General features: G+C 49.2%; 1 protein-coding gene across 15 annotated transcripts in view; it reads right to left on the bottom strand.

Annotated features, from left to right (window-relative positions):
* The window catches only part of LOC106510465 (uncharacterized), an 806,226-nt gene that overhangs the window by 58,015 nt on the left and 735,289 nt on the right, over positions 1–12,922 (bottom strand). For 5 of the 15 annotated variants that reach the window (XM_084959501.1, XM_084959498.1, XM_084959500.1 and 2 more), the window contains one exon: positions 7,513–12,778. The exons of 8 other annotated variants lie outside the window; for them this stretch is intronic. In XM_084959501.1, coding sequence (XP_084815627.1) covers positions 12,738–12,778 — 41 coding nt within the window. In that variant the 3' untranslated portion in view covers positions 7,513–12,737. Of the gene's footprint in view, positions 1–7,512; positions 12,779–12,922 lie in introns of those variants that run through there. 2 more of the 15 variants (XM_084959502.1, XM_084959499.1) reach the window with 1 other exon arrangement.

Raw genomic sequence — 12,922 nt, 5'->3', positions numbered from 1 at the left:
CAGCAGCCTGTTAGCTTGGAGTTGTTCCGGCTTCGAGTATAAACACCCACATTTCATGAAGCACATCCTTTTACAGATGGGGAAACTGAGGCCCGGGATGGGGTGCTCAGGTTGTATGGCAATGGGAAGGGAAGGAGAGGGGGCACGAATGGTTCCTGAATCTTCTTCCACCCCATCAGACAGAGAACACTGTAGCCCTCCAGATGGACCACTGCTCCCTGAGTCCAGGTTCGTTTCTAGGGGGTGCTGGCATTTTTTCACTATAGAGCCAGCAGGATTCTCGAAGCTACTGGTTCTGCCTGGAAGTCCCTTGTAATCAGGCAAAAGAAACCTGATTACATGAATGTCCATGGCGGCGTAATTCATAACCACCAAAAGATGGACACAACCCAAATGCCTAGCAACCAGTGAGTGGACAAACACCCCTGTGTGACAGCCACACAACAGAATATTCTTCAGCCAGGAAAGGAACACAGGATGGATGTAGGCTACTATGTGGACGAGCCTTGAAAACACTGTGCTCAATGAAGTCCCGCTTTCTATGAGTCCATTTCTATAAAAGGTGCAGAACAGGCAATTCATAGAAAGAGAAAATAAATCTGTGGCTCTGAGACTGGGGGTCGGGGGATGGGCAGTGACTGTTTTCAGGTACAGAGCGTCTTTATGAAGGGAGATGATGACAGTTCTCTGAAAGTAGTGGTGACAGTGGCGCGACCTTGTGAATATGCTAAGCGCCACCGAACGGTACACTGGAAAAGAGTGAATTTTATGAATTGTAACTCTATAAAAAGTATTGGGTTACATCATAAACTTAAAACACAAGATTGATTATGTCTGTATTTTCCCTCTGAAATGGAAACCAAACATTAGTTTCCGTATGGATTTCGTGGTTTCTGAGGGCCTTTCCGAGCACTGCCCACAGGTCCACCACCGCTGTCCACTGGAGGTGAGAACCCTGAAAAGCAGAGCTGATGCTCCCAGCCTGAGAAAGGCAAGGGCCCTGTTGGGGTCACCGCAGCCACTGGCAGAAAATCAATCAGAGCAGAAGTGTATTGCCCCTGGAGCCACGTGGCCTGGCTTCAAATCCTGCCCCTGCCACTCTGAAGCTGTGTCACCCTAGGCAGTTGACTTAAACCCTCTGTGTCTGCATGACCTCATCTGTACAGCGCATATACTAACAGCACCTGCCTCGAGAAGTCTGTTTGGAGACAAAGTGGGGAATTGTTAACACTTGTCAAGAGCGGGACAGCCCCCGCCCCCACCCTAGGTAAGCACTACCTATATTTTTCATTAAATAAAATAACTTTGTATTAAGTTCCTTTTGCTACTCTGTACTGCTTACCACTGCTTAGCAACTTAAAGCAACACAAATGGATTATCTGGTGGATCTGGAGGTCAGGAGTTCAAAAAGGGCCACTGGGGCAAAAATCAAGTTGGGGGCAGGGAGTAGTGCCGGGGGTGGAGGCCCCAGGGAGAGTCCGCTCCTTCCTTTTTCCAGTCTCTAGGGCGCCCGCATTTCTCGGCTTGCTATCCTGTGTCCCTGTGACCTCTGCCTCCTTTGTCACATCTCCTCTGGCTCTGACCCTCAGCCCCCCTCCTATAACCTTAGGATTCTAATGGGCCCACCTGGATCAGCCAGAAGAATCTCTCCATCACGGTAATTTAATTACATGTGCGGATTCCCTTTTGCTCTGTAAGATAACATAATCACAGGTTCTAGGGTTAGAACATGGATACCTTTGCGGGGGCAGGGGAGGGTCTCAGCCCTGGTTTACCAGTGGAATACATTAATGTATGGCACAGATGGTTACAGCTACCTACAGGGGGGTAGGAAACACTGGCGAACTGAGATTCCTATTTAATTCAAGTACATCAATGGGTCAGGGGTCCGGCTGGCACCCTGGGGCTTAAACCTCAATCATTCTTGTCTCCCCCACATCCAGGGAGGGGGAAGGCACTGCTCCCTATGCAGGCATCCTCTAATGAAGATTCATGGCGCACTCTCTGTTCCCTGTGCCTGAACACAGTTCCCTGCGGGCTTCCTTCATCCGTGCGCTCAAATGCCACCTTCTCAGGAAGGCTTACCCTGACCATCTGCCCCTCTGCCCCTGCCATTGCAAGCCTCCTCATTTGCTGGATTTCTCTCCACATTACTGTCTAATGCTCTCTGCAATGTTCGCATGTATTTAGTTTATTGGTTCTTCCCTCCTAGAATGCAGACTCCGGCAGGGAGAGGGATTTTTGTGGGTCTTGTTCACAAGCACCTCAAACAGTGCCTGGCACATAGGTGGCACTTAATATCTGCTTATTGACTGGCTGAATGAATGAGCCTCAACTGGACATGTACATGCCATACCAGCTTGTAGCTGGGGACCCTCTGTCTCCCCCACTAGACTGCAAACTCCTGGAGGGCAAGACCAAGGCCTGGCACACAGTGAGCACTGCTGCTTGGCGAATGATGGAAAGGAGCAGAAAGTGGGGTCTGAAAGCACAGGGGAGGACCCACAGCTCCGGGGTGGGTCAGCCATGTGTCCAGACTGGGCATGTGGGGAGGGTGTGGCCTGGAGGGGAGGGGGGCGGGGGCCCGGCTTTCCTGCCCCCTGATACCAAAGCAGACGGAGACTCCTACTCACAGGATTTAGGACTTTCACCATTTCGTTGTTATCTTTATTACTGTTGTGCGAGTGACTCTGCACAAAGGCGTTTGCTCTCAGATCACTCCTTAGGTGGGTGACACTATGAAGAGTGCCCGTGTGCTCTGACTGGTGCCGTGTAGATCAGGGGAGCCTGGGATGTGCTGTGTCCCTAAGCACGGTGTTGCAAAAGGCAGGTGTGACCATCCCTGACATCAGGCTGCCTTGAGGCACCCTTGTGACCCTCGTGCCTCCAGTTTTGAGAAACCCCGTAGAAGCACAGCCTAGAGTAAGCATTACAAACACGTCCTCAGGAAAAACTTAACTGCCCCTGCAATGACACTGCACTCACCACTGATGCAGACACCGAGGCTCAGAAAGCACAAGGGCTTTATCCCATGTCACAGAGGGACCTGCAGGGGGAGGCAACTGGGACTCAGCTATCTCGACTTGCAAACCAATACTCTTTCATCATTCCCAGGGAGGAGGCAGGAAATGGTTTCACACCCTCACCTATTCATTCGTCCCGTCACACATTCAATTAATCATCCCATCATGTCCCCCCCTCCAGCTCTGTCTTGCACCCTGGGACTGCCCCTGGCCATATGAGTCCTCTTGGAAGTCCTGGTAGACACCGTGGTCTCTCCTACCACAGGGCCTTTGCACACGCTATTCTTCCCCAGAGTGCTCCCTTCTCTCTTCCTCGCTTCCTCCTCGCTCTTTTGCTTCCTCAGGGGAGCTTTCCCTAACTTGTTGGAGCCCAGTGCCCCATGGGCCTTCCTTCCACGGGAACTGCCACAGTTTTCAATCTTACTTTTCTTTTGTTCACACGTTTATTTCAAAGGATGATTTTGGGTCTGTCTCCCTCACCGGTTAGACTCTGAGTCTGACCATGGCAGGGGCTGAGGTGCTCAATACATTTTTTGAAAGAATGAGCAGATGATGACTGAACAGATGAAGTTAAAAGCTGACAACAAGCAGGTGCTAAGGAGGGAAAGAATTAAAACGAGAAGGAGAGGAATTCTGGAAGGAACAAGTGGAAGAGCTAAAGTACAAGCAGAAGACATAACTCATGAATCGTTACACTTCACCGTGGGAAGTTACCTTTATCCCAAGAGAAGCTGAAAGCCATGCTGTGAGCTCACTGCCATGCTGGAGATGAGGGACGGGTTTGGGGAGCTTCCTGGGGGGGTGGGGGAGGGAGGATGTATCCTAGACTTGTCCTAGGGACCCCACAATCGGGCAGCCATTGGGGGAGGCAAACTCCAGAAGCTGTGAACTCAAGGAACCTTGGGCTTAGTGGGGCTAATAGAGTTGATGCCCATACAGCTCATGCAGGGGTGTCCCCCAAACAGCCTTTGGGACCAGGCCTAAGAGAATTCCTAGGGAGCCGCCAAGCCCGAGAGGGAGGGGACTTCGGGCAGCCAAAATGGCAGCTGGGACAACCCCTTCTCCCCATAAACAGAGAGGGGGCCCAGGTTTTCCCACATTCCAAGGTCGAACAGCTCTCTGGGGGTGGGGTGGTCCCTAACAGGGATATTCCATCCCATGACCACGTGGACGGCAAGGAACTCGGCCCAGCCCTTGCCTCCCGAGGGAGCTCTGCCACCTACAACGCTCGCAGGATTGGCAAATGACTAAATGTCTTTGAACCGAATAACAGATGTTAAGAAGACACGAGAGATGAAGGTATGAGTTCACAGAATGGCAGACACGCACACCGTCCTGAAAGCGGATTTATCCCGCCAGTGTCAGCATTTCCCATCTAACCTATTTTGTTCAACACAGGTACCCAGTTTATGCCTGGAGATGCCTAATGTGCCAGTCTGAGAACTAACCAAGGACGACTGGGTTCTCTGTGCACCTCCCCTGTGTCACGCGTTGGCCTTTGATGTAGCTGCGAGGGTCGGGGGGGAGGGGTGCTTTGGTCTCCTGTCTTCTCTCCCCAAAGCCAGACAGATGGCGAGTTTGAAAGGCTGACCTAAACTAGGGGGCTCCAGGAGGTGTGCTTTTCTCACGAGAGGGCTCTCAGAGGCCCTCGAAGCAAAGCCAAAGAGGAAGAGAGCCAATGAGTTCTTCTCTGCCTCAATACATGCAAATTGGTGGTTTGCCCTCCGAACACGAGTGTTTATCTCAGTCTCCTTTTGCAACTGATGAGCAACTGGAAGCCAGCAGAGAAGCTGTGGCCCCACCTGCGCTCTGCCCCTCTGAACCCATCTGCTCCTCCAAAACTCGGATACCATGACCCCACCACCCCTTACCCATGAAAGCACCCAAAGGTCTCCATCTCCTTTGCTCCTCACCCAGTCCTAAGAATACCTTCCTACCCTCTTCCCCGACTCCCAACCATCTTTGCACCCAGAGTAACTTCCCTTCATCAACAGAGACATTCTGGAGCTAAAAAGCAGAAGTCACTCTCCTTAGCCCTCTGGAGCATGAAGCCCAAAGTCAGGAAGTTAACACGTGCTAGGCTGGGTGATCACCTAGCCTGACTTTTTCGTGTTACAGACAAGGAACTGAGGCCAGAACAAGGAAAGGTTTGCTTACGATGACCTAGCTGGTGGCTCAAAAGGCATAGCTTGAGGGCTGAAGACACATAAGGGTTGGGACAGCCTTGGACAGCTCAGACGGCTCCTCTACCAGCCAGGGATTGTGCAGAAGGTGCTGCTGAGTCTCGCATTCGGTCTTGCGTTCCCAGGAACTTTATATTTGTTATCTCCATCTACATGAAAAAATCTAAGGCCACAGTGGTTTCTTTCTTTCTTTTTTTTAAAGAAGTTACTGACCTAGTTAAAGAATCTGATGAAATCTAAAACTCTTGCCCCCGTAAAAATACCTGTGTACCAAAAATGATGTTCAGCTTTAGGGGCTCCTTAAGAACCCTTGGACTCCAGGCTACAAGCTCCCGCTTTAAGTTAAGTGCTATTTTTCCCATATAGAAAATGAGCAATCTGAGGCTTGGAAAAGTGATGTGCTGTGTCCATGTGCAGCACAGCAAGGCAGCTCATACCCTTAAACACAGATTAGCTGGGCTCCAAAGCTCAAGGTGGATCCTTTCCCCAGAAGATGCTGAGATGAAAAGCCACAGACTCCACAAAGCAAATGTTCATTCTTCACCCAATCAATATGCTTCCCCCCGCCCCAAAAAAAGCATTGACTAAGTACCTGGCATTGAAATAAGAGATAGCCCCATGGAGCTTGCAAAATAGTTCTATATGTCTGTTAGCTAGCTTTCTTCTTTCCAAGAGAAAGCGTACAGCTGAGAGTTCATGGCCAGTCTTCCTATGAGGTCCCACTTCTAGGAAAAGTAGACAAACAGAGGTCCTCAGTGGAGGAGGTGGAGTGGATACTTGGCTGAGGATTTCACTGGCTGAACAAAGGAGTAGCAGAGGAACAAAATCTGCCAGCCGTCAAACACCTCCCATCTAAGCTGATATGCAATGTGGCCAGATCCTACAGGGAGCAGCCCATCCTGAGAGCGTTTAAGATTCAGAATTTAGATTTTGTCTGAGTAGTGAGGGGCTCTTCCCCTGTCTTCTTCAGGGGTGATGGGGCTGGAGACCACACACCAGCTGGCGAACCCTTTCTCCCAGCCTCATGGATATTCAAGTGATGTCTGGTTTCGGTGAAGGATACAGAGGCAGCAGCAGGAGTAGAGTCACCAGGAGGATGCTGAGGCTGCTAAGTGAGAGAGAGTGTTCAGAACACTGCAAGCAGCCCAGCCTGGATTGCACAGATAAAGGGTGGATTCACTCCTCACTGCCTTTTCTGCTTGATTCAGTGACTGTCTCCTCAGTCTCTGTAGAAGCCTGGACTTCTCCCGAATCTGGTTCTCGGCTACTTTTCCAGATTTCTGGCTACTAGAGTTGCCTCACCCTGTCCTCGGAGCTATCAAATCTCTTTTAGAGACTCTCCAAGAGCCTAAGGAGGACCTTAAGACCAGAGTTCCTATGTCAAGAGGTAAAGTGATTCTGGTTTCTTCTAGCTATCCTGGCTCAGCATTGGTCTCCATGGAGACAAAGGGCAAGCATCCTCCTTGGTGAGGTCCCATCAGAAGGTGTGTGGGAGGCCATGGCACAGAGCAGGGGTGGGTGCAAGGGCGCACGAGGCTAGCTGAAGTTCAGTGCCCACTTAACAGATGATAAGAGAGCCAGGGCCATGCAAGAAGGACATTATGTCAGAATTCCCATCGGAAGTGGCCACTCAGTGGCTCCCAACACCCCATATGTGAAGGGCCTTGTGTTCTGGTTCTTCTGCCCCAGCTATGAGGTCGCAGTGATTCTGAACATGTCACTTCTCCTTTTGGGGACTCTCCATCTACACAGCGGGTGGAACCACATGATTCCTCAGGGCTCTTTCTGCTCCCAAATTCTAGGCTTTTCTTTGAGACTTGAGAAACAATTCATCCAGATTGATTCTCTGAAATTGAGGTGTAATTTATAGACAGTGACAGCTCCTCAGCGCCCTGCTGATTGAGTTTTGACGCACACATCTACTTGCATAACCTCACTCCCTCCAACCAGGACGGAGAATGTTTCCATTGCCACAAAAAGTTCCTTTGTGCCGTTTTCTAGTCAATTCTTCACCCCAGAAGTAACTGCGGTTTGCATTTCTATCACCATGGCTTAGCTGTGCGTATTCTAGAATTTCACATAAGTGGAACTGTACAGTTTGTGCTTTTGTGTCTGACTTCTTTCACTCAGCATGTTATTTTTGCAGTTTATCCTTTCGCTTTGGCCGAATACGACACCATGGTGAATCTATCAGTCTGTTTACCCATTTTCCTATTGATGACTGTGTGGCCCTTTATCAGTCATTGGTGCTTATGAATTAGACTGCTCTGAACATTCTCAGATGTGACTTCATGTAGATTTATAGCTTTCTTTCTTTTGGATAAATATCTAGGGGTAAAATTTCTGCATCATGAGGTACATGTGTGTTTGACGTTTTTTTTTTGAGAAGCTGTTAAACAGTCTTCCAAGGTGGCTGTGACTGTGCTGTACTCCCTGCAGCAGCAGGTAGGAGTTCGGGGGGGGGCTCCGCGTCCTCGCCATCATCTCATGTTGTCGTTCTTTGCCTCCTCAGCCATTCCAGGGTGTGTGTTGTAGTTCCCGATGATTTTACATTTTCATTTCTTTTTTTTTTTTTTTTGTCTTTTTTTGTCTTTTGTTGTTGTTGTTGCTATTTCTTGGGCCGCTCCCGCGGCATATGGAGGTTCCCAGGCTAGGGGTCCAATCGGAGCTGCAGCCACCAGCCTACGCCAGAGCCACAGCAACGCGGGATCTGAGCCGCATCTGCAACCTACACCACAGTTCATGGCAAGGCCGGATGGTTAACCCACTGAGCAAGGGCAGGGACCGAACCCGCAACCTCATGGTTCCTAGTCGGGTTCGTTAACCACTGTGCCACGACGGGAACTCCTACATTTTCATTTCTTAGGCTTCCCTTTCCAACTGAACCCAAAGCAGATGACCATCAAGGCCATTTTCAAGAATCAAAGGTGCCTCCACTGCTCGTTGAATAGCTACATTCTTTTGCAGATGGCTGGTATGCCAGATCACGCCGCATTTAATGACTCCATTCATTCTAGGTTGTGTCATCCCCTTTCTTCTCATAAATACGTACCAAATGCACGTAAGAATCTGGTGCTAGATTCGTCCCTACCAGGATGGTGATGGAAAGGCTTGTGCTCTCAAAGGCCTTACAGGGGAGGCAGAACCCAGTTCAACATATGGAACATGTTTGGATTGGTTGCCACAAGGTAGCCTGAGGTATAAGCCCCAGTAGAAGAGACACGTATCTCGAGGGTCCTGGGCAGGGAGCAGTGACTTCCACCACATCCATGAAGGAAGGAGATGGATACGTTTTGGAAAATCTGTATGCAAAGCAGTATTAGAGGCCCCAGAAAAGGAGGGGCAGGGAGGTTAAAATTTAATGGTGCCTCTTTCCCAAGTTGGCATGCGGTGGGCATCCCTGACACATGGACACACTCAGAGTCATCAGTCCAGGGAGTTTAAAGACTGCAGCGACATGTGGCCATCTGTGAGTTGTGCTTGGGCTGCCTAGGATGAGCCACAGTGACACAGGAGGTGAGCAGAGGGCATGAAGAAAGAGGAGGTGACGGCTGGGCCTTTTCTGCAGGTCTTGACCTGGAAAGCACACTTGGCATCTGAGGGAGGGAGGGCTGGGCCTCTGAGGAACACCTCACCAGTCCCTGAGCTTAAGCTCCATCTCTTCTGTGATGCCAGTGTGTTCTAGGCCCTGGGAGAGTGGTGGTTCTTGTAACACCGTGAAGCACCCATGCTGCCTGGGAAACTGCTGGGAAGTGTCTCGGCCTGTCCTGGCTGGAGTTGCCCCAGTACAATAATCCACAGACTGGGCCTGTGGGACAGGAGGCCTATTCTCCCCCTGGTTTCATGCTGACTAAGAAAGGCCACCCTCCCGTTCCTTCTTACAATATCCAGCATTTACGGTACATCTATCTACTGTATGGAGTATCCTGGGCACACAGCTGGGGACACAGACACGAGAGGCAGGACCCTGAAGTTTAAAGTTCAATCATGGAAAGAGGAGGAGGAAGGCAAAGAACAAGCGATGACACTCAGAGGCCGGCAAAGTTTTGTGTGCTGCTACTGGGTTGGGGCGTGGGGCTGAGGATGCTCCGATTAGAGGCCCAGACCTCCAATTTTGATCCCCGAGCCAATTCTCCTTCCTGAGGGTGAGTGGAAAGAGCCCCCAGTACCAAAATGCTGAGGGTCCACAGGCCTACAAAGAGCAGGGACTTGAGCCAGAAAAACCCCAAAGTCCCAAGAAAATCCCAGGCTAAAGAAGGCTTCTCTCTAGACTAAGCAGGAGTCAACTCCAGCCTCTCCGGTGTTGGTGTTGTGGGTGGGGGAGGAAGGAGAGCCCAAAGGAAACTGCTACGCACTGTTATGTGTGGCTTGGCAGACTCTCGATACGTGCAGGTCAAATGTAGCTTCCTCCAAGGGACCAGGTATAGGGACACATACGCTGTATAGAGGGTTCCAACCATCTCTGCCGTCAGGCATCAGCGGGGCCTTGGAACCCACCCCACGGATAAGGGGTGGGGGCTACTATAAATAATCCAACTGGTGATATTATCATTATTTTTAACTGCAGGACTCGCTCTTCTGATTCGCTACTGAGCATTTTCATTCCTGTCTTGGGCCTGGATTTTCTTGATGGCATGCCTGCATCCTGATACTGCCGAGTCCCGGGAGACAGGCCGATTCATCTACCACACGCTCTTCCTCATCATCAAATGAAAAAAATGCAAGCCCCCCGAGATCCTGTCCATGCCTGTCACCACTAATGAGTGTGGCTGACGGCAGGGATGTCGAGGGCGTGTCCAGGAACCAGGGGAAGGAAGTCAGAGTAAGAGGCTCACTCACTCTAGAAAATGTGTAATGTATATTATGACCGCGTGTTCCTTCTTCGGAATGTGTCAGATGTGAGCTGAGAGTCTGGCTTTGGTCTCTGGCCTAAAGCAACAACCCCAAAGGGGTGCGACCTCATCACTGAGCCCAGCAGTGTCAATACGAAACCTCATGCCTCAGCTGAGTGAAATCCAATACGTGATTGTGTCTAAGCATCCAGGGAAGGCCTCGTTCTATTCACACTCATCACCGCATCCAAAACAAACACAGCGATGCCAGTTGACGCTCTAGGTGTCAGCTTGTGTGGGGGTCCTGGGACATCCAAGAGTTATGGCCAGCCGTCTCCATCAAGGCTGACCACACTTGATGTGTCAGAGGAGGCTGACATATCTACACCCTTCGAATCCTTTCCACGACCTTCTGGCCGACTGTTGTTCTCTGACCTACCACAGACCAACACAATCATCCCGTGTGTCAAAGGCACGGTTGGCCATTGTCCATGAGCCCCGCGTTACTCAGGAAAGATCTTCAGCAATGATTCTGGCAAATCCCCCTGTTCCTGTTGGCTGTCTCTTATTTTTGTTCAGGCCTTTCCTCAACTCTCTGTTCTACCTGTCCTTCCTTTTAAGTTGTCACAATGTCTTCTTTGAAATAAGCTGAGCTCTTCTGGATTTATAAAGTGATATATGGGCTTGGTTATCTTTTTTTTGGGGGGGTGGAGGAGAAAAATTATGGGATTTAACTTGTTCCAGGGACTGTGCAAGATACCAGAGTGGAGGGATCTCATTTTATCATCCTGATAACTTGAGAAAATGTTACTTCCATGAGGAAACTGAGATTCAGAGATGTTATTTAACTAGGCCAAGGTCACACAAACAGTAAACAGGGGAGACACAATCAAAAAAATTTTTCAGAGCTTACTCTAAATTCCACACTGCATTACCTTTTTTTTTTTTTTTTTTTTTTCCCTAATACCTCCAGGATTTTGTTTCCCAGCCACAGCTCTGAGTGAGTTTTTCCACGGTGGAGACCAGAGCCAGGGAAAGGCCAGAGTGGTAATCCAGCAGGAAAGAGAAAGAGCTGTGTCCCTTTCCATAGGTTGAAAAGACCTATTGTTGGGCCAGAAATTAAATGATATCCATGCATCAGAGAGGAGAGTTTTTCGACAGAGATGGAGGAAACGTAACCCGCAGAGATTTCCTTCTGGGTTGGAAAAGTTAATGTGCTTTATCTTAAAAATATAAAATCCATTCAATGCTAGCACTAAAGGTACAATTTCTTTCCAGGTGCACCGAGAGATGATTGATTGCATCTCTGGAAGTGAAGACTTTGCTAAAATAATGAGGCCTGGGCATCTTGATAGATTCTGAGCTTCCCAAACACCCCTGTTCACAACAGAGATGGTCCCTTAGGCTCCTACTGGAAACATGAAGAGCATCCATAGCCCTTGCATCTTGAAGTTTGCTGTTGCCAAATCTGAGTCCTACTGGTCCCAGGACGAGACTCTTCCCAGTTGCATGCTCTTCTGCCAACAAGAATTGCTGAGAGATTTGTAAGCTCCAGAATCAGGAATAGCTGCATATTAATTGCATTTAATTACACAAGACTAGAGATCCTCAAATGTCTTCCAGGTACATGGTGCGTTGATGTATAACTTGAAGCCTAAATCATGCAGATTTCCCTTCTGGAAAAGCTGAACTAGTCCACCGTTCTACCTAAAGGGGGCTCTTCCTTTGCTGTTGTGAGTGAAGTTTGTCCTATCTGCCCTGGCGTTGGAGGGAACCAGAGAAGCAGATAGCATTTGGCCCTAAGCAATCTGTGAATAATTAAGCAATGCGTAGAGCTGCAAGTTCGAAAATGTTTAACAGCTAAGACAGGTTAGATAACAATTCTACCTCCTGTCAGAGAAGGGGAGACTAGACAAAGTCATGGTCTAGACCTAGTGCCTCTTTTCTCAAACCCATTTGATTTTTCATAGCAATCAGCTGATGATTCCTCTGTTCACAGACCAGGGTTCAAGAACGCCCCCTCCCCTTGCACCCAACCTAGGCCACAGGCTCAGTACAACTTTAATCGCTGCAAAATCCCCACATCTATAAAGAGAATGGATGAGCTGAGCCCCTTTGGTTTGATGGTTTGATCCTGGTTTAATGGAAGACTCGAGTTCTGCACCTCATTTGCCCAACATGTGCTGGGGGACCTTGGATGGGTCCCAGCACAGCCCTAGGTCCCATGCTGTTCCACTGCAACGTAAGAGGACTGGCCTAGCCAACGTCTAAGACCCCTTTAGAGCTAAGGTTCTATGTATTTACACCAAAGTACAGAAGAATCAGAAATTGTCCCCAAACATAATGGGAATGGAGCCAGGGAGAAGCAAGCACAAGAAGTTACAGAGCTGTGGGTGACAAGACAACATTTGCCTGCAGAGAGACTGTGGTACAACTTCTGCCTCTATTACTTTACAGACAGAATAACCTCAAGGTAATTGACCTCTGTAAACCTCCAGTCTTTTCTTTAAAAAAAATTAACAATACTACATGCCTTGTAGATCAGAAGTGAGCAATAACTTGGTATGATTCTGAAACAGAACGAGTGCTTAATGGCTGACTCAGCATTAAAAAAAAAAAAAGGCACGTACCTGTATCTCAGGTGTGTGTTACCTGGGGCTATTTTCTTTGGTCTGTCCATCCTCTTCCTGACGGGCTCCTTAACTCCTTCTGCTAAGCCTTTCAGATCTCTCTTTTCTGTCTGCAAAGCAATGCCGAGATATATGCTAACTGTGCACAGGAGGGCTGAGTTTCCTCTACCGTCCACAGAATTCAGAGCACGTCTTTCACGTTTGCTGATGATGTACATGTGCTGGGCTCAAACTGGTCTCTCCACAGCTTGGAC

Source organism: Sus scrofa, chromosome 6 (assembly GCF_054392235.1).
Source record: "Sus scrofa isolate SSC_HxYL_T2T_F1_AM1 chromosome 6, Sscrofa_HxYL_maternal_Yorkshire_Landrace_v2.0, whole genome shotgun sequence".
Lineage (NCBI taxonomy): Eukaryota > Metazoa > Chordata > Mammalia > Artiodactyla > Suidae > Sus > Sus scrofa.
This window is presented reverse-complemented; position numbering and strand designations above follow the sequence as displayed.